The 17,899-nt window shown below is 51.3% G+C and overlaps 1 protein-coding gene across 1 annotated transcript in view; it reads right to left on the reverse strand.

Annotated features, from left to right (window-relative positions):
- Window positions 1–17,899, reverse strand: part of NOS1 (nitric oxide synthase 1) — an 80,204-nt gene that overhangs the window by 31,760 nt on the left and 30,545 nt on the right. Inside the window, exons 6-15 of the mRNA XM_006754134.2 lie at window positions 17,470–17,632; window positions 16,605–16,696; window positions 12,520–12,661; window positions 10,409–10,548; window positions 8,398–8,572; window positions 5,410–5,511; window positions 4,548–4,742; window positions 3,796–3,881; window positions 1,020–1,164; window positions 1–89 (exon numbers count right to left, since the gene is read on the reverse strand). The exon at window positions 1–89 is cut by the window's left edge and continues 11 nt beyond it. Of these exons, the coding sequence (XP_006754197.1) occupies window positions 1–89; window positions 1,020–1,164; window positions 3,796–3,881; window positions 4,548–4,742; window positions 5,410–5,511; window positions 8,398–8,572; window positions 10,409–10,548; window positions 12,520–12,661; window positions 16,605–16,696; window positions 17,470–17,632 (1,329 nt within the window). The remainder of the gene's footprint in view (window positions 90–1,019; window positions 1,165–3,795; window positions 3,882–4,547; window positions 4,743–5,409; window positions 5,512–8,397; window positions 8,573–10,408; window positions 10,549–12,519; window positions 12,662–16,604; window positions 16,697–17,469; window positions 17,633–17,899) is intronic.

A 17,899-nucleotide genomic window follows, 5' to 3' on the forward strand; every position in this document is an offset into this window, starting at 1 on the left:
GGGTCTCCATTGCCAAAGGTGCTGGTGACCACCAGGACCAGCGTTTCATGTTCCAGGTGCACAATGTCATAGTCTTCCATGGATATCACCTAGGTGGGAGAGCGGGGGCGGGGGCGGCAAAGAGGGGGGAAGAAGGAGGAGGAGGAGAAGCAGAAGATGAGTCATCTTGAGCTCTCTCCTTTGGAAGAACCAAATGTGTGGGGTGTTGCTATTTCATGGGCAGACCTGTAAGCCTCTGGCAGGTGGGACCTCCTATGGTCCCTGGAGGCCGTAGGGAATCTGGGGAAATGGCGCAGGGGGTGACTGCCAGTAGAGACAGGTCCTAATGGAGACCCTTCAGCTTTTTAAAACCAACTGATCTTGGAACCTCCTTGACCACATCTGGGCTGGGAGTGACCTGGCCGACTGGATCTGACCAACGGCTGCTCAGCCCCCTTCCTCGCCTCCCTCCAGCAGGGTGATGGCCTGGGCCAAACAAGTCTGAGAGGCCTGTTTTGGGGAAAGATTGTTGCCCTGTATCCTAGTGTCGCTCGAGAAACATATTTCAACGGCGGTTCTAGGGAAGCCCAGTCTCTGGAGATGCTTCCCAAAAACAAGTGAGCCGTAAACAAACATGTCTGGGGAACATTTACATCCTCTGCCCTCCTCTTTTGGAGATGACAACACAGACTTGCAGACTAAAGGCTCTGACAAGTCCTGCAGCAAAGAAACCCACTGAACTGTATTTAACGCAGAGCTTCTTAAAACGGACTCCAGAACGGATTTTCATAGAACCCTCTCACAGTTTCCTCTAGATCTGGGGGTTTCATTTTGTGATTCCTGGACTCCTGGGGGGGTTCGCAGAGAGAGGGACATCACCGTCCCCTGAAATTTATGAACATGTGAGCGTGTGTGCTGATGGGCAACTTGGGATGTGCTTTCATCCATTCTCAAAGGGTTCTACCCTGTGGACGTCCCTCTCTCCCCTCCCCACTTTAATCACCTCGAAGGGCTGGAGAGCTGGCAGCTCTGCTACCCACCTTGGCATCGAAGGCGTGCTTGAAGATCTCACACAGGGTTTTGGCATAGGCCTGCGATTTACCCGTCTCTGTGCCATACAGGATGGTCGCCTTGACCCTCTTGGCCATTGCCTGCCCCATCAGCTTGGCCGAGAACTTGACGGCTCTGGGAGGAAGGGGAGGGAGAGGACCATGGGAAATGCCAGGCTGGGACTATTGGGGAGAAGCAGGATCCATGACATTAACCAGAGTGAACTTACTCTCCTGATCTTTGATGGCCTCTGGGAACTCAAAGCCTGAGTTTAGGCACCATTTGACCCCTTTAAGTCCCTCCGGAGCAACGAGTCATGAGCTGAAATGGTTGGTTAACTGTGTTGGGTTGTTCATGGATCAATCCCAGTCTTGAGGACCTTGCTGTGCCAAGCATTGTCCCCAAAAGATGACCATTCATTCATGCACTCATTTGTTCATCCATCAAATGTATGTTAACCACTTATGTGCACGCATTGGGATAGGAGCTGAAGAACATAGAGAAAGTAGCTGTGGACAAGCAGCTGTGATGGGGCTTACATTAGTGTGTGTGTGTGTGTGTGTGTGTGTGTGTGTGAGAGAGAGAGAGAGAGAGAGAGAGAGAGAGAGAGAGAGAGAGAGAGAAATCACTAACAAATCACTAGGTATTGAGCTCAAAGGGATTTCAGAAGTGAAGGCCCAGGTCTGGTTTAGTCAGCCGTGCATATCCGGGGTCTTGTACAGCTGATGCCTAATAGGCACTAAATACATATCTAGCAAAGGAATGAATTTTGAAGATGCTGCTACCACTAAAGACGTGGGGAGAGTTCAAATGTCAAGTCTAGGCCCTTTGTAGTTAAATGGAGAATTCAGAACCACTGTTCTTCCTTCCTGTCCAGAGGGCCTGGGCGAGGCAGCCAGGCCAGAGGCCCAGGAACGCCTGGGCTCCCCTTCGGAGCAAGCATCCCTGCTCTAACTAGGCATCTCCCAGCAGACAACTTGCTAATTCCTCCTACTGGGGGATTATTGGCTGTAAATTCATCATTTTTTAGAATCAGGGAAACCACCCACGCTGCAGGAGCACTTGGGCTAAGGGGGAGAAACAGAGAGAAATAAAAGGTGCCTGGAGGTTCCCTTTGAATGATGGGAGCATAAAAAAGCAGCTATAATTAACTTCCATTGTTTCTAGCTCCATCTTAATAGTGCGGTTAATGTTTTAGACTCCCCCGTTCCTCCTGCGCCAGACAGCTGAACTGAAGGGAAGCCAGGGGCTGCCTTCCCTGAGAATATTTGTGATCGCTCATTAGCGAAAGAATGGTTGCTGAGGTGCCCTTGCTTGGCTGGAAGACGGGGTTAGGTGGAAGGAGAGAGGAGGGGAGAAAGGGAGAGAGATGCCATGGGCTATATTAACAGAGCCGGCGCCCAGGGTTGAGTCCCTGCAAGACCCACCAGTGTCTTGCTTCTGGGGTCTGTGGCATGGATGGCACCAATTGTTTTATTTTTTGCAACTACCCCCCATGCAGAGAGAGTTCTGGACCCGAGGGCGCTCAGGAAAGAGAGTGAGGAGCTCAGTGCATACTTAGCTCCTCTGCCAAAAAGTAAGTTAGTTCTGAACAGGGGTGTCTCCGAGGGAGCCGGCGGAGCGCTTTCGTAGGAGAAGCCTGGCATCCCCATTAGAGTATCTCAGGTGGCGCCACCCCACTTGTCAGCTGCCCCCTTGGCTGGCTACAGGTTCTTTTTTATTTTTTAAAATGTTTTTATTGATTTTTAGAGAGAGGGAGAGGGATAGAATGACAGAAACATCGGTAAGAGAGAAACATCATTGATCGGCTGCCTCCTGCACGCCCTCTACTGGGGATCAAGCCTACAATCCAGGCATGTGCCCTGCCTGGGAATTGAACTGGTGACCTCTTGGTTCATGGGCTGACACTCAACCACTGAGCCAGCCGCAGCAGCTGGGCTGGCTATACGTCAGGACAGTTATTCTTTGGTGGCCTTGGTCCATAACCCCCCCTTCCCGCCCTTCTGTGCTCAGTTAGGACTTATTCATCTTATTCTTCAGCTCCATTGTCATCTCCTGAAGGAAGCCCTCGCCTAAACTCGGTTAAGTCTGTTCTTTGGCACCATGGGTCACTCCTCGAGGGCACTCGAAGTGCTGACTGTATTTGTGTGGTTCTCTGACAGAGGAATGGCTGTGAGCTTCAAGAGGGCAGGGACCACATCTGTCTGGCTAATGATGGCTTCCCTAGAGCCTAGTACAGTGCCTGGCAGGGAGTAGGCTCTCAGTATCCATTTGTGGGCCAAATGAATGAATGAATGAATGAAATTAGAGTTCAGCCCTGGACAAGAGTACTGTTGGCAGTGATGTTCTGGACCCAGCTCATCCCAGCTCCTCTCTACTCTGGGTTCAGTGACTTCCTGCCGGTAGCTTAAAACTGGCCATAATGGGAGTATTTACACGATGGCCATTGGCCAACATTACAAATCTACTATTATTTTTACTTTTAATATTATTATCAGGAGAGCTGCTTTACCAACATACCACTGCCTCCGGGAAAAGGATTTATGAAACTGGGTGAGGAAAGTAAAATCGGGAGGGAGAAGAACTGTGGCGACATTTACATCCCAGACTCTGAGGCAAAGAAGGCACGAGGGGGGAGGGGGCGAGAGAAAGTAGAGAAATCTCATCGCGCTAGAGGTCAGAGGCATGACTAGCTGGCTGGCTTCCTTTTGGGGGGCTCTCCAGGTTTCGGGGCACATCCACCCCCACCTAATGCAGGAGACTTACTCTGCCAGCTTCTTGAAGCCGATGGCTCGCCGCTTGGTGGGGGTCCCGTTGGTGCCTTTCCAGAGGTGGGTGTTCCATGGGTCCGGCTGGGAAGAGAGGACTGCGGTTACTATGGTTACTGCGGTTACTGCGGTGGGGGAGCCTGGCTCCCCTGGGAGATGCTCAGGATCCTGGGGGCTGTGGCTGCCCAGCCATGCCCAACCCGCAGCCTTGCAGGGAGTGATTCTGTGAGTGATGACCACAGGGGTCCTGGCACAGAGTGGCTGGCCCAGGCATTCTGCACTGTCCTGCTAGACCAGCGGTTCTCAACCTGTGGGTCGCGACCCCTTTGGCGGTCGAACGACCCTTTCACAGGGGTCGCCTGAGACCATCCTGCATATCAGATATTTACATGATGATTCATAACAGTGGCAACATGACAGTGATGAAGTAGCAACGAAAATAATTTTATGGCTGTGTCACCACATGAGGAACTGCATTTAAAGGGCCAGAAGGTTGAGAACCACTGTGCTAGACCTTCCCACTTAGCCTTCAATCCCTCCCAAAGACTTTCCTTGAGACCCCAGACGACTCATTTAGTCTCCAGGAATCTTTCTGCTAGAGCTGTGTTGTCCAATATGGTAGCCACTAACCAAGCATAGCTACTGAGCACCTGAGTGTCCAAAGTGCTCGTCTGAACTGAGATGTGCTCTTGGCATCACACACACAAGGCTACCGAAGACTTAGTGTGAAGAGGCAGGGAGGGGCAGGACCTGGTATTCGAAGGAGGGGGTGAGCCGGTAGTTGAGCATCTCCTGGTGGAAGACAGGGGTGATGCTGCCAGACATGGGGGGCACGATCCACACCCAGTCTGCCGGACAGCCCCCCCGGCAGCGGTATTCATTCTCCATGTGCTTAATGAAGGACTCGGTGGCCGAGTGGTGGTCGACGATGGTCACTTTGTCACTCTGTGGGTGGAGAGGGGACCGGAGTCAGGAGGTAAGAGAGCTGGGTGTTTCAGGATTCTCCCACATAAAGGCGTTTCCCGAAGGACAGGTCCTGGCGATGGTTTAGTGCCTAATACTTGTCTGCATTTCTCCTTCTGACTGTACCTGGGAGAAAGTCTCCGTTTGCTGCTAACAGGCCTCTCGAGCGAGTCTTCCTCTCTCCTCCCCCACCCTTTTTCAAACGAACCTCTTATGTAGCTAGAATGGAACAACTCCGTTTTGTTAGTCCTTGTATTTGTTTACTTATTTAAACTAACAATTCTCTTCTATTTAAGGCAACTGATCTTGGCTCTCCATTTATGGTGCTGATACAAAATCCTGTCTGTCAGCTGATGGTCTGCGTCCCTACGCAAGACACGGACGATACTTGACATCTCAATTCTGAAAAATCACAGGTGACAAGTCACAACACGCCCCCCCCTCCCCCCCCTGGTCATCTCTTCCTCAAACGTCCACACTCAAGATCAACATGGAGAGGCAGGCATGCACGATGGGCGGTAGACCTCGCTGGTGGACAGATCTCCCCAAAGGTGGTTCCTGGCAGCGAGGGCTCTTGGACTTTTGGCTCCAAGGCTCTGAAAGGTTCAGTTCCTCCCTGAGGCTTGACGGCCGGGGACCCCAGCACTACCTGGAAGCTGTAGAGAACTGCAATGTTGATCTCCACCAGCGCCTGGTCCTTCCACAGGGAGGACGTCTTTCTCGTGTCCAAGTTCATCTTCTTGGCCACTTCCTGCAAGAAGAAGGGAACACAGACTCTCAGGCTGGGACGCTGCAGACGAAGGAGGGGCGGGGCCAGCGCGTGTTGTGAATGAACGTCTTAACTATCAGTCAGCTCACTGGCAGAGCGAGTCGCTCCCTCTGAAGGTATCTTACCGAGGACCTACCGGTGGTGGGAAACTAGAGACGTGGCTGGCCACTTATTGAGCGGAACTCGTAGTGGGAGAGAACAGTTTATATTGTGATCAGTGCTAATTCCTACGGAGAAAATAAGACGAGGATACGGGATGAGGAGGGATATGGGGCAGGGTTCACTGAACCACGATAGTCAGGAAAGGCCCACGTGGAGGGGGCATGCCCGGTGAGGCCCAAACGGGGAGGAAAAGCGAGGCACGTGCAGACGGAGGGAGGCGAGGGTCTCGACAGAGAGACAGCACGTGCACAGCCCCCGAGGAGGGTTCAGACTCGCAGCATCTGAGATACAGGAAGAAGGGCAGTGCACGCGGAGGGTGGGGAGCCAGCGGGAGTTAGTGAGAAGGGCAGGACCTTGAAGGATGTGCCACGGAGCCAGGATTTTTATTCCAAATGTAACGAGGAGGGTCTTTGCAGGGTTTTAATCAGAGATGGGGGCCTGGGAGTGACATCGCCTACTTTCTAGTGGGAAAAGCTCTCCACCCAACCTGCTCCACCCCTGGAGTGGCCACTACTTGTAACCTAGACCATGGACGTTTTGAGCTTGACTGACTCCATCTGACAGATAAGGAAACTGAGGCTCAGAGAGGTGCCTGGATTTGCTCGACTTCTGTAGAGACAGTTGGCCTTAGAACTGGAGCCCAGGGAGATGCGTACTGCCCAGAACCTGGGAGCTGCTCCCCAACCAGCCGGCGTCTCTGGCAAAAACAACCCCTGATGTTTGTTACAGCTGAAGCAGGAGCTGATGTCAAGGGTGAGGAAGACCCAGTAGCAAATGCACTAATTAGAGCCTAGCTTTTCTCTTACTCTGTCAATTCTAGTCACTCGTGCGAACCCGGGTCTCATTATGGGGCTAGAATGCGACAATTTCTCAGCTTTGGGTAAATCGCTTCCCAGCCTCAGCTGTCAACCTTTGTACAGAGTGGCAGCGGGCACTGGAGGCAGGGGTGGGAGGGAGTCTCATTTAAGTTACACAGTGACTACTCGATGCAGTCGAAATGCAGGCAAGATCATGGAGGCGGACTTATTGGTTCACTCTTTGGGGCTGAAGTGTTAGGTTCTGCTTGGGGCCTTTGGGCAGCGACACAAAGGCAGGAAGTAAAGAATTTGCTGCTTTACATAAGTACATATAAAGCTCGAGTTATTATATAAAAGAGGAGAGGTGTCTAGCCAGTCATGCTGCTACTGTTACTTCTACAGCATTATTTTGGTTAACAAAAGAGAAATTAGTTGCAGGAAAAAAACACACCTATATAACTTTAAAAAAAATCCCCAAATGTGACTCAAGGCATCTCTATGAACATTAACTAAACTGTCTTTTCCTTTCTTGCCAGAAGTCTGTACAGATCGGTGGCTGCCCCAGTAGAATCTTCTAGGGCAGTGATCGGCAAACTGCGGCTCGCACACACGTACAGTGCGATTGAAACTTAGTGGCCCTCAAGGCTGAGGACTTGGCTTCTGTCTTGCAGGCGAACAACCATGGAGGTTGTTTTTAAAAGTGAGATAGAACTGACATGTGATGTTGTGCACATTCAAGGTGTACAAAGTTCAAGGTGTTGGTTGAGTACAGTTATATATTGCAATATGATTACCACTGTAGCATTAGTTAACATCTGTATGTAATTATTGTGGTGAGAACAATTAAGATCTAGTCTCTTAGAAACTTTGAAGTTTATACTAGAGTGTTGCTGATTATAATCTCGATGCTGTGCTTTAGGTTTCCAGAAATTATTTACCTGTACGACTAAAACATCTCCCCAATTCCCATGCATCCCACCCCCACAGCCACCATGCTAACTCTCCTATTTCACCAGAGAGCAGAATCCACATTAAGCGAGATCACACCGCCTTTGTCGTTGTCTGTCTGCCTGAGCTCACGTGGCCTAATGCCCGCAAGGGCCATCCATGTGAACACCTATGGGTCTCAGCCACAGACACCCAATGCTTGGTTCTGAGGTCCAATCCTGACTCCACCTCAGTGACTGTGAGACACAGGCCAGCGCTTCAGCTCTCTGCTTCTCAGGGGCCTATTTTGAAACAGGGCCAGTGACAGGAAACTGTTGTCAGGAACAACGTTTGTGACAAAACCACGGCAATCCTGAGCTCTCACCAGAGCTGGGCCCCAGGACGCTCTCTGCCCGGCACGTTTCGGCCGATGAGGGTGACTCAACCAGGGAGGAGATCAGACCTCCACCGAGAAATGTGTTTAGCGGAAAACCACGGACTCTCCTCCAGCCTGGTTTTCCAGAAAAGAGACAAAAAAATGTCCCAAGTTCATCGGTCATTCTCCAACCCTTCTGACAGAGTTTGACACCGAGAGGCAGTGTAGCAGCTTGGGGATGAACTTGGACCACAAAACCCAACTGGGGTTGCATCCCAGCTCTGCCACTTTCTGGTGGCACGACCTTGAGCTCATCATTTCATCCCTGCAAAGGCCTTGGTTTTCTCATCGGTGAGAGGGGGTTTTCTTTTAACCTGGAGGTTGTGGTGAGGATTAAATGAGCATGTTATACATGCAATGCGCTTTGAACACCCACCGCATGGATGGGCCTGGTACCCAGTCCATACACGGTTAGTGCCACGGATGCCGCCCTGGGATTGCAGGCTCTGCTGTCACCCGTGTCCAGTTTCTCAGCCCCAAATCCTGGCTGTGGGGAAGCACTGCTGAGCCCCCAGCTTCTGCCTGGTGACTAAGGAGGGCCCTCACCTCCAGGATGTTGTACCGAGAGTTGTCACAGTAGTCGCGGACGCCGATCTCCGTGCCCATGTACCAGCCGCTGAAGGGACAGGCGCTGAACTCCAGGCCGCCAATCTCCAGCAGCATGTTGGACACAGCGGGGAGGCCATACCACTTCAGCCCCAGGTCCTTGAACCACTCAAACCTGCGGAGAAGGACACAGCCCAGCTCACCAGGGGGCGGGAGTCTCTGGCAGACAGAGGGTGGGGTAGGCTGAGTCTGAGGATGCTGCAATGGCAGCGACTGATGGGGCTATGTCAGAACCAGATGCCTGGGCTCTGGGCTCTGCTTCCGACCTGGAGCATCACAGGCTCCAGAGCTGGGGCCCGAGAAAATGCATCTTACCATGTTTCCCAGGGGATGTGCAGGGATATCCAGGCCTGGAAACCACTGCTCGGGCTGCTGTTTAGCCGCTAAGCCCACTCTGCAAGTCAGTCCTGGAGGAAGCGAGTTCCCTCCTACCCAGGGCCTTTGCACGCCCGCTCTTTCCCCCTGGGATCTCTCTTCCTCTGTGTCTGTCCAGCTCTTGTTTGCACTTTAATTCTCAGCTAAAATGTTGTTTACTCTTTTAGGAAGTCTTCCCTGATGCCCAATCTGGGTAGGGTGAGGTGCCTAGAGAGGCGCCATACAATTTCTATTGCAGCATGTTATTGGAATGAAGTTATTTGGGTAAGATCAAAACTTTAAATAAAGACAGGATTCCAGCCCTAGCCGGTTTGGCTCAGTGGATAAAGCGTCGGCCTGTGGACTGAAAGGTCCCGGGTTCAATTCCGGTCAAGGGTTGCAGAAATGTAATACGTGGGGCCTTGACTTACGAGTTTAATTCATTCTGTGACGGAGCTCGTAACTCAAATTACTCGTATGTCAAAGCAATTTTCACCATTACAATGACATGTGATGCTGGGCTGATGTAGTGGCGTTCACTGTGACATTTGCTGTGCCAACTAGCGGTGGGGTATCTGAAGCTGGCTCGTAACCCGAATTTTAGCTCGCAACTCAAAGCAAAAAATCGGCCGAGAGACGGCTCGTATCTCGAAAAACTTGTTAGTCGGGACACTCGTAAGTCAAGGCCCCACAGGATTCCACGCTGCACTCACATGACTCACCTGGTTTGCCTCCCTCTAGTCTCAGCTCTGAACTGGATCCTGTATTTATTTAAAATGCTGACACACTGTACAGCACAGAATTTTTTTAAAATTATTTTTTATTTTTCTTTCTTTTTAAAAATATATTTATTTAATATATTTATGGAAGGGAGAAGGAAAGAGAGAGATAGACACATCCATGATGAGAGAGAATCTTGGATTGGCTGCCTCCTGCACCCCTCACATTAGAGGAAGGGAGAGGGAGATAGAAACATCAATAATGAGAGAGAATCATTGACTGGCTGCCTCCTGCACGCCCCACACTGGGGATTGGGCCTGCAACCCAGGCATGTGCCCTGACCGGGAATCGAACCAGTTCATAGGTAGATGCTCAACCACTGAGCCATGCCAGCCGGGCTATTTTTGATTTTTAAGAAATACTGCATTAAAATATTATTTATCTTGATTATTGAGTCTTTTGGTGCCGCCTCCATTCTGCCCCCAAGGCCCCTGTGGATTTCCTTCGCTCCAAATTCCTTTCAGACCATCAAGTCACAGGGTTTAAAACAGCTCCCTCTGTTTAACATCTGAGCCCCCAACAGGAGAGCAGGCGCTCCTGCTTTCTGATCCTTCGGGCTGGGAAAGGGCAGGTCTGGGTCGGTAGCTTAGGAGTGGGGTAAGAAGGGAGATCATGATTCAGAAAAGGTGGCAGTTCCCTGGCTGGTCAAGGAGGAATTACTGATTCTGTGCCCAGGTCCCAGGGTGAGGACTAAAATCAAGAGCCCCTCTCAGCCTGTGTCTGGGCTGGAGAGGGCGAGCCAGGGGGTCCAGGAACGGGCAGAGGGGCACTGGGGAAATCCACCCACCCTCACCCACTCCATGCCCGGCCCTCTTACTTGGGGTGCCTGATGGGCACTTCCAGCACCAGCTCTGGGGGGATCTGGAAGAGCTCAGGGTCATTGCCGTTGGCCTGGAGCAGGAGTGGCAGGACGTCGAAGCGGCCTCTCGGGGGCTTCCAGCCCTGCAGGATGCAGATCTGCAGGCAGACCCGCTGGTCAGGCCCCAGCTCAGGCCCCAGACCCTCCCAACACGACGGCACTGGGGAGGGGCAGAGCCCAGGCAGCCTGTTCCTCCGGAGGGACTGGGCCATCCCCCCTCCTTTGTCAAGGTCTCCCTGACATCACCACGTAACTGGCACCACTTCTCGTGGGCCCACAGACAGAGGATAAAACTGTGCCCAGCACCAGGCTTAGAGCACTCAAAATGTGCTGGGTTCGAACCGAGACCCTAAGTGCCATAAGTGTAAACTACCAGGCCACACAGACAGAAACCATGTTTTATGTTTTCTGGGTCTTTCCTGCCCACTGGGGAGGGAATCTATAACAAGTAGTATATAACATGTAATCAAACATATTAGATATCATTTATTTGTTAACTAGAGGCCCGATGCATGAGATTCGTGCAAGGGGCTTGGCCCTCGCAGCCCTGGCTTCGTCTGGAAGGTCGTCTGAAAGGTCGTTCAGCTGTCCATTCTAATTAGCATATTACACTTTTATTATTATAGAGTCTGGCTTTTAAATAAATTATTAACATTTGAAGCTATTTAACACAATTATATATATTAACTCAATAAGTATATTACTTTATTAATAAGTATAATAAATAGATTAGCCCAATATTACCCACTATGACGTTTTCAATAATCGAGATAAGAACTTATTAATAAGATATTCTCCACTCTCCCTCTTTGGTTTCTGTCTTGGTGATCTGCTGTGTATGCAGACTATGTGCTCACGAGCCATGTGTGACCAGCAGCTGCTGTACTGGACAGCTCAGGGCAAGAGGGTTTCAAAAGATACAGCTCCGTGGTTATATTTGGGTGATTCTTTCTGCCCTGTTAGGACCAAGAAGGAGCATGAAATTAGGCACTTAAAAGAACATGTCCTGTCAGCGAGGCTTCTGGAAACAGAAGAAGAGGAAGAGGCCCTGGCGTCTGTGTTCTGTGGCCACGGGGACAAGGTCAGCCAGCTCTACACTCAGCTCGCAGCCAAGTGGAGCAGAGAGTCTGGCTGGGTCTAAATCGGCACAGGTGCCTCTCCTGGTCGCCCTGGTTACTGCCCCTTCCTTAGGAGGGTGGCATTTAATCAGGAAAGCCGGATGCAATGGCCGTCAGCAGCAACTGAGGGAGTTCGGTGGCCCTGCCTGGCCAGCTCCTCTTGGGGGAGGTACTGGGTGGAGTTTGAGGGGGGTTTGAGGAAAGGACAAGATGACGTTCAACTGGGATGACTGGGTGATTAAGAAAAGGGGGTACCAGGCCTGTGGGCCTGAGGTCATGGCAGGCATGGCGTCTGCCTGTGGTGTCTGCTATGGGCACAGACGCTGTAAGGTGCCGTGCCTCAGCTGTGCTGCCTGCATTACCTGGAAGGAGCCTTGGATGGTGGTGTTTGTGTTTCTGGTGGCTTTTATGAGTTGACTTGGGCTGTCAGCAATAGTGTCTGCGCTGGTACCATGGAGAGTCCAGCCCATCCAACGAGGGTTGTGTGGGTTGAATAGTTGTTGAATGAACGAATGAAGGAATGATATGAATTTGACATATTACCCAACTCAGAAAAGGTGGATGCAGGCATGGTTTCCATATGTCAGCTCCTCTCCTCCAGGTGGGAGGCAGGAGATTTGGACTGTATTTCTAGCTCTGTTCACTTATTGCCTTGGATAGTTCATTTGGCCTTGGTGAGACTCAGTCTACCCACCTGTGAAATGGGACTATGGTTACCAACATGAGGGTCAGGCAAGGTAATGGCATGGAAATGACCAACTGACCACCTGTAAGAGAACCAGCTGGTTCTCTCTGGGGGCAGCCGCAGAGAGAAGGAGGTTTGGGAAAGAATAAGCGGTAGTTCATTTGCTGCTCTCCATATGAGGATCACATCAAAATAAGAAAAGTCTGTTGATAGAAACAGTCTGGGGAGATGAGAGCCCAGGTGGGCATGGACTTGGGGGCACGCACCTCTGTGAACTCCACATTGGCTGGGTCCCCCAGGATGGAGCCATCAGGCTGCTTGTAGCCAGCATAGCGGATAAGCTGGGAGTTCCAGACTCGGAAATCATGCTTGCTGTCGATCCTCTGGGGAAATATGGTGATGGCGGACCTGTGGGGGACAGAGGGGGACACCTGGTGTCAGGGTGGGGCTTGCACTTTGGGGACACCCTGGAAAAGGTGTCACCCAGGTCGATGAGTGCATGAGGCTCGGGGTGGATTCCATCTGTGCCCAGGTCCCCAGGCCCATGGAGCAGCTGCCGGGAGGAAGGGGCCTGAGGAAGCGTGGAACGGGGGGCCCCATGCCGGCCTGCTGAAGGAAAAGGAATGCTTCTCAAATGGCACTTTCAAACCACCTTGACATGGGCCAGTTTCCCAGGGAGCCCTTTGGCAGCAGGTAATCTCCAGGGAAAGAGCATCAGGCCCCGCTTCCCTTTAAGAATGCACCATCAGCCCTGTGGACTGAAGGGTCCTGGGTTCCGTTCCAGTCAGGGGCACATGCCCGGGTTGAGGGCTCAATCCCCAGTAGGGGGCATGCAGGAGGCAGCTGATCAATGATTCTCTCTCATCATTGATGTTTCTATCTCTCTCTCCCTCTCCCTTCCTCTCTGAAATAAATAAAAATATATTAACCTTACCTAATAATAGACATACATGTAAATTAATTGTACCTTCACTATGCTAACCAGCCAATCAGGAGAGTATGCAAATTAACCCGACAAAGATGGCAGTTAATTTGCATACATAGACTCCAAGCGGCAGAACGAAGCCGGATGGCCCCCGGGCTGGAGCAGTAAAGCCGGACAGCCCTGGGGCCGGCTTTGACTGGAGCCCGGCCAGAACGAAGGCCTGGGTCCCGTGTGCCAGAGGCAAACAGGTGCCAGTAGCCAAGGGAAGGGAAGGCCTATTGCATGAATCTCTTCGTGCAACAGGCCTCTAGTAATAATAATAAAAACAATGAACCATGGCCTGGCTGGCATGGCACAGTGGTTGAGCTTCTATCTATGAACCAGAAGGTCAAGGTTCGATTCCCAGTCAGGGCACATGCCTGGGTGTGGGCTCGATCCCTGGTGTAGGGTGTGCAGAGGGCAGCCTGTCAGTGATTCTTTCTCATCATTGATGTTTCTATCTCTCTCTCTCCCTCTCCCTCTCTAAAATAAATAAAAAATATATATTAAAAAAAAGAATCTTAAAAAAAAAAAGAATGCACTATCAATGTCTACTTCTAGTCTTTCTCCTTCCGTAATTATCCCCATTGTTAATTCTCGTCCAACCCATTCCAGGCCAAAGTCTGCAGACTTACAACTAAAAAAGATACCAACTTCCATCTGTGTTCCATGTATTTACTCTGAAACGATAGATTGCCACTGAACTCGCCTACCTAGCTAGGCAACGATGAGACTGTATGGTTATTGAGTTGTAGCTGTTGCCTGCTGAAGCACCCAGCTGGAGCCCCGTTCTCTGTTTGTTAGAAGCGGTGTTAGAGGGGCGTTAACGATGGGTTAGCGCAAAACTGAGACTTTCTCCTTAGCGGCAACAGAGGGATTCATAAACATCAGAAGGAGAGTAACTTTTCATGATGTGGTTCAATGTTGTCTCACGCCAGTTCCTGCCACCCGGATCCCCTGGTCCCCTCACTGGACCGGATCCCAAGCGACGGCTTGTGCTGGGTTGGGAGTCGCACGGTGGGTCCAACCCATCGCTCACAGCCCTTCTCCCATCCACATCCTGCTCCTGGAACTCCGCCCCCTCGGCTGGAACCCCTCTCTGCTGTCATGCTTCCAAATCCAAGCCCTGACTCAAATCCGCTTTCTCCACATCACATCCCCTGCCCCATCTGCCTCCCACGGCCTCTACCTGAGCCAATTTAGGTCTGACTGTCCGCACAGGACAACACTGCCTTTAACCCTGCAGCGACGGTGCAATGCACCTGGCGGTGAGTCCAGGTTGGGGGCGGGGCCTGGGGGGCGACTGAAAGTGAAAGTCACAGAGAACCACAGGCACTCTTAAAAATCCCTTAGCAAAGGCGCCATATTGGGGAATCAACACAGGGTAAGTCAGTCCATCCGTCTGCCTTCCAGCAGTAACACACATTGCCGTTCCTTTGGTTGAGCACCAGTTGCAGGGTGTTTGTGTAATTTATATATTTAAACAGTGTGTTTAGAAACAGCGGAGTCACACACAGTGGGATGAGACCCTGTGTGCAGGCACCGAGACCAACAGCGGAAATAGAACACATTTCTCTCTCTCAGACCCCACCTCTTCTAAGTCTAATCGTAATCAGTGGCAGGTCGAAAACCCCGCACTGTGTAAGTTACCTCTCTCCTCCCTCCTGTTACCTGCTTGCCTTTCTTTCCTACCTTTAGGTGATTTCTATACATAGCATACATGCTCTTATGTATGTGCTCAGATGTGTGGTTTTAAAACGTATTAAGAAAAAGAATCAGCTGAATGTTTTCTTTAATAGAAGATGTCACGAAGACTCCCCAAAGTGCAGGTGCGCTGCCTGGTCTGTAACACCCCCCCGACCCCTGCCCCATAGTCATGGCATCATTTGAAAACTACCAGAACAGCCCACAAGCTCCGTGAGGCTGAGGTCTCAACCAAGCCCTCCTTCAACACTCAGGACGTGCTGGATTTTCTCTGAAGGGGGACGTCTTTTAGTCAAAAGATAGACAGTTGAGCCTTGAACAATGCAGGGTTCAGGGACAGTGAGCCCCCAATGCAGCTGAAAATCCACAGCTAACTTCTGACTTCCCCCCAAAACTTAGCCTACCGTTACTGGAAGCCTTACCGATAACATAAATAGCCAGTTAACACATTTTTGTAGGTTACATGTATGATATACTGTATTCTTTTTAAAAAAATATTTGTATTCATTTCAGAGAAGAAGGGAGAGGGAGAGAGAGATAGAAACATCAATGATGAGAGAGAATCATTAATCGGCTGCCTCCTGCACGCTCCCTACTGGGGATGGAGCCAACCACCCAGGCATGTGTCCTGAGTGGGAATCGAACCATGACCTCCTGGTTTATAGATGAGCACTCAACCCCTGAGCCACACTGGCTGGGCTACATACTGTATTCTTACAGTTAGCTAGAGAAGAGCAAATGTGATTAAGAAACTTAAAAGAGAAAATACATTTACTGCATTTCCTGAAAAAAAAAATCTGCATCTAAGTGGGCCTGTGAAGTGAAACCCGTACTGGTTCAACGGTCAACTGTACTACCTCCCCATGCAGGCCCGGGCGCAGCTTACAGGTCTTCCCCGAAGGCAGGCTCAGCTGGCAAGAACTTTCCTTCTCAAGGAAGGGATACATGCAAGGAAACCCCTGCTTCATGCCAACAGGTCACTTTGGGGATGAGCTCAGTGCAGCCCAGAGGCTTAAGGGAATATCCCTGCAGCAGCTTTGAGATGGGCTGGTCCTCAGAGCTGGGCACAGATGCCAGGGAAGGACTGAGTGGGCAGGACGAACAAGTATAACCGCCCATCTGCGGGGCCCCAGCTGCTCCCTTCCAGCTGCTCCTTCCCAGCTGCAACCTGCCAGGTGGAAGCCACCAGCCCGCACAGGTGCCTTCCGCCTTGGCCTGCTCCTGGTGGCTTTGTTCTTCATACGGGGCAAGAGGAGCTGGCTTAGTGGAACCTGACGGAGTCGTCCCCACAGCAGTGGGAAGACACATTAATTGCCTTTCCAACCAAAGGGGGATTCTCAGGGCGCCCCAGACAAGAGCAGGAGCCGGTAGAAGCAGCTCACCACAAACAATGGGGTTTTCCTACTCCCGGGAATGAGAAACATCCCCTCCTGCCCCCTCCATGGTGACACGGAACGGTGGGTTGAAGGTGATTTTGGCTGCTGTAGCTTTGGAAACCACTTGGAGTTCTATTTTTCCCAGAAGAGAAGGGACATGGCGGTGGAACAAGGATGCGAGGCCGCCACTCCCGGCCTGGTGCATCTCCCCGAGAGGTGGTGGGGAGGATTCCCTGGCAGGTGAGCCAACGCCAGACCCAGGGGTCAGCGCTGGGGTGACTCACTTTCCCCAGGCCGGTCAGCTCACCTGAGGTTCCCTTTGTTGGTGGCGTACTTGATGTGGTTGCAAATGTAGTTGAACATCCCATGAGCCGTGGTGCAGTCGCGGGCATCAAACACCTGGAAGAGGTGCGTTATGGGACCGATGGCTTCTTCCTTCCCCCCTCTGCTCCCCCAGGCAGCCTTCCCATTGGAGGAGGGCCCAGAGCCCACTCCAACTGCTACCCTCTTGGAGTAGTGAGCACCTCTCCACCCATCAAACCAGAAAAATCCCTAAACGGAGGCATGGAATGTAAGTGATGTGGGAAAGGGATGGTGAGGAGAGGAGAGACTTTTAGTCGGCTGGTTATATTTCCTGCTAGGTTATTAGGGATCAAAAACAAAACAAAACAAAACAAAACAAACAAAAAATGGCTGGTTATATTTCCTGTCAGGTTATTAGGGATCAAAAATATAACCAACCAACCAAACAAACAAACAAAACAAAGAAGAAACCCCTGAGCTCGAAAACTAATCTACTTCCAACTTGAAACTCTTCCCCAGAGAAAAGTCATACCAAGGGACACAGAATCTGATGCTTTTGGTGAGCAAGCAGGTAACATCAATAAGCAAAGAGAGTAGGTGCAAGACAAAAGGGAGCGGTGGGGTCTGTGGTCAACTGGAGTGCATAAGCCTTAACAAGAGATATGCAAATTCATTTTAAACACTGTGTTGGCTATCGTCATGAGACATGATAGATTTGGCCATGATCTGAGAATCTGGGACCCCATGACGACCATCTGGTGGTACTTCACCTTGGCCTCCAGCTGAGCCATTCATTGTAAAGCTCACCCCTGCACCTACCACCCACTCCACTAAAGGGCTCCTCAAGGTAGCGAAGCCTCACCACCTACCTGCAGCTTGGACCACTGGATCCTGCCGACGCAGCGGGAGGCATTCCTCCAGGCGTGCTTGGCCCCATAGATGAGCTCTGTGTCTTTGAGCTGGTAGGTGCTGGTGGTTTCAATCTCCTTGTTCACCTCTTCCAGCCTCTCCATGTGGGCCTTGGAGCCAAACCTGAGTAAGGAGGGGAGGGAGGGAGGAGTCACCTTCTCTCCAACATCAGAGGTTGGTGAAGGGAGGGAGCTGTGACAGGAGGCCAGAAGCCACAGAAAGTCAGAGTTGATTCCTGGACACAGTAGTTCAAGCACAAAGTAGAGGCTGCAAACGGAAGTGCCCACAAAGGTCCGGCAGTGACTGAACTGGCTGGGGGTGGGGCCCATGCCTGGCCCGAAGGGGACAGCCGCCGCTCTGCTCCAGTCAGCTGTCGTCCTGAGAGCCGGG

Source organism: Myotis davidii, unplaced genomic scaffold (genome assembly GCF_000327345.1).
Source record: "Myotis davidii unplaced genomic scaffold, ASM32734v1 scaffold1330, whole genome shotgun sequence".
Taxonomy (NCBI): domain Eukaryota; kingdom Metazoa; phylum Chordata; class Mammalia; order Chiroptera; family Vespertilionidae; genus Myotis; species Myotis davidii.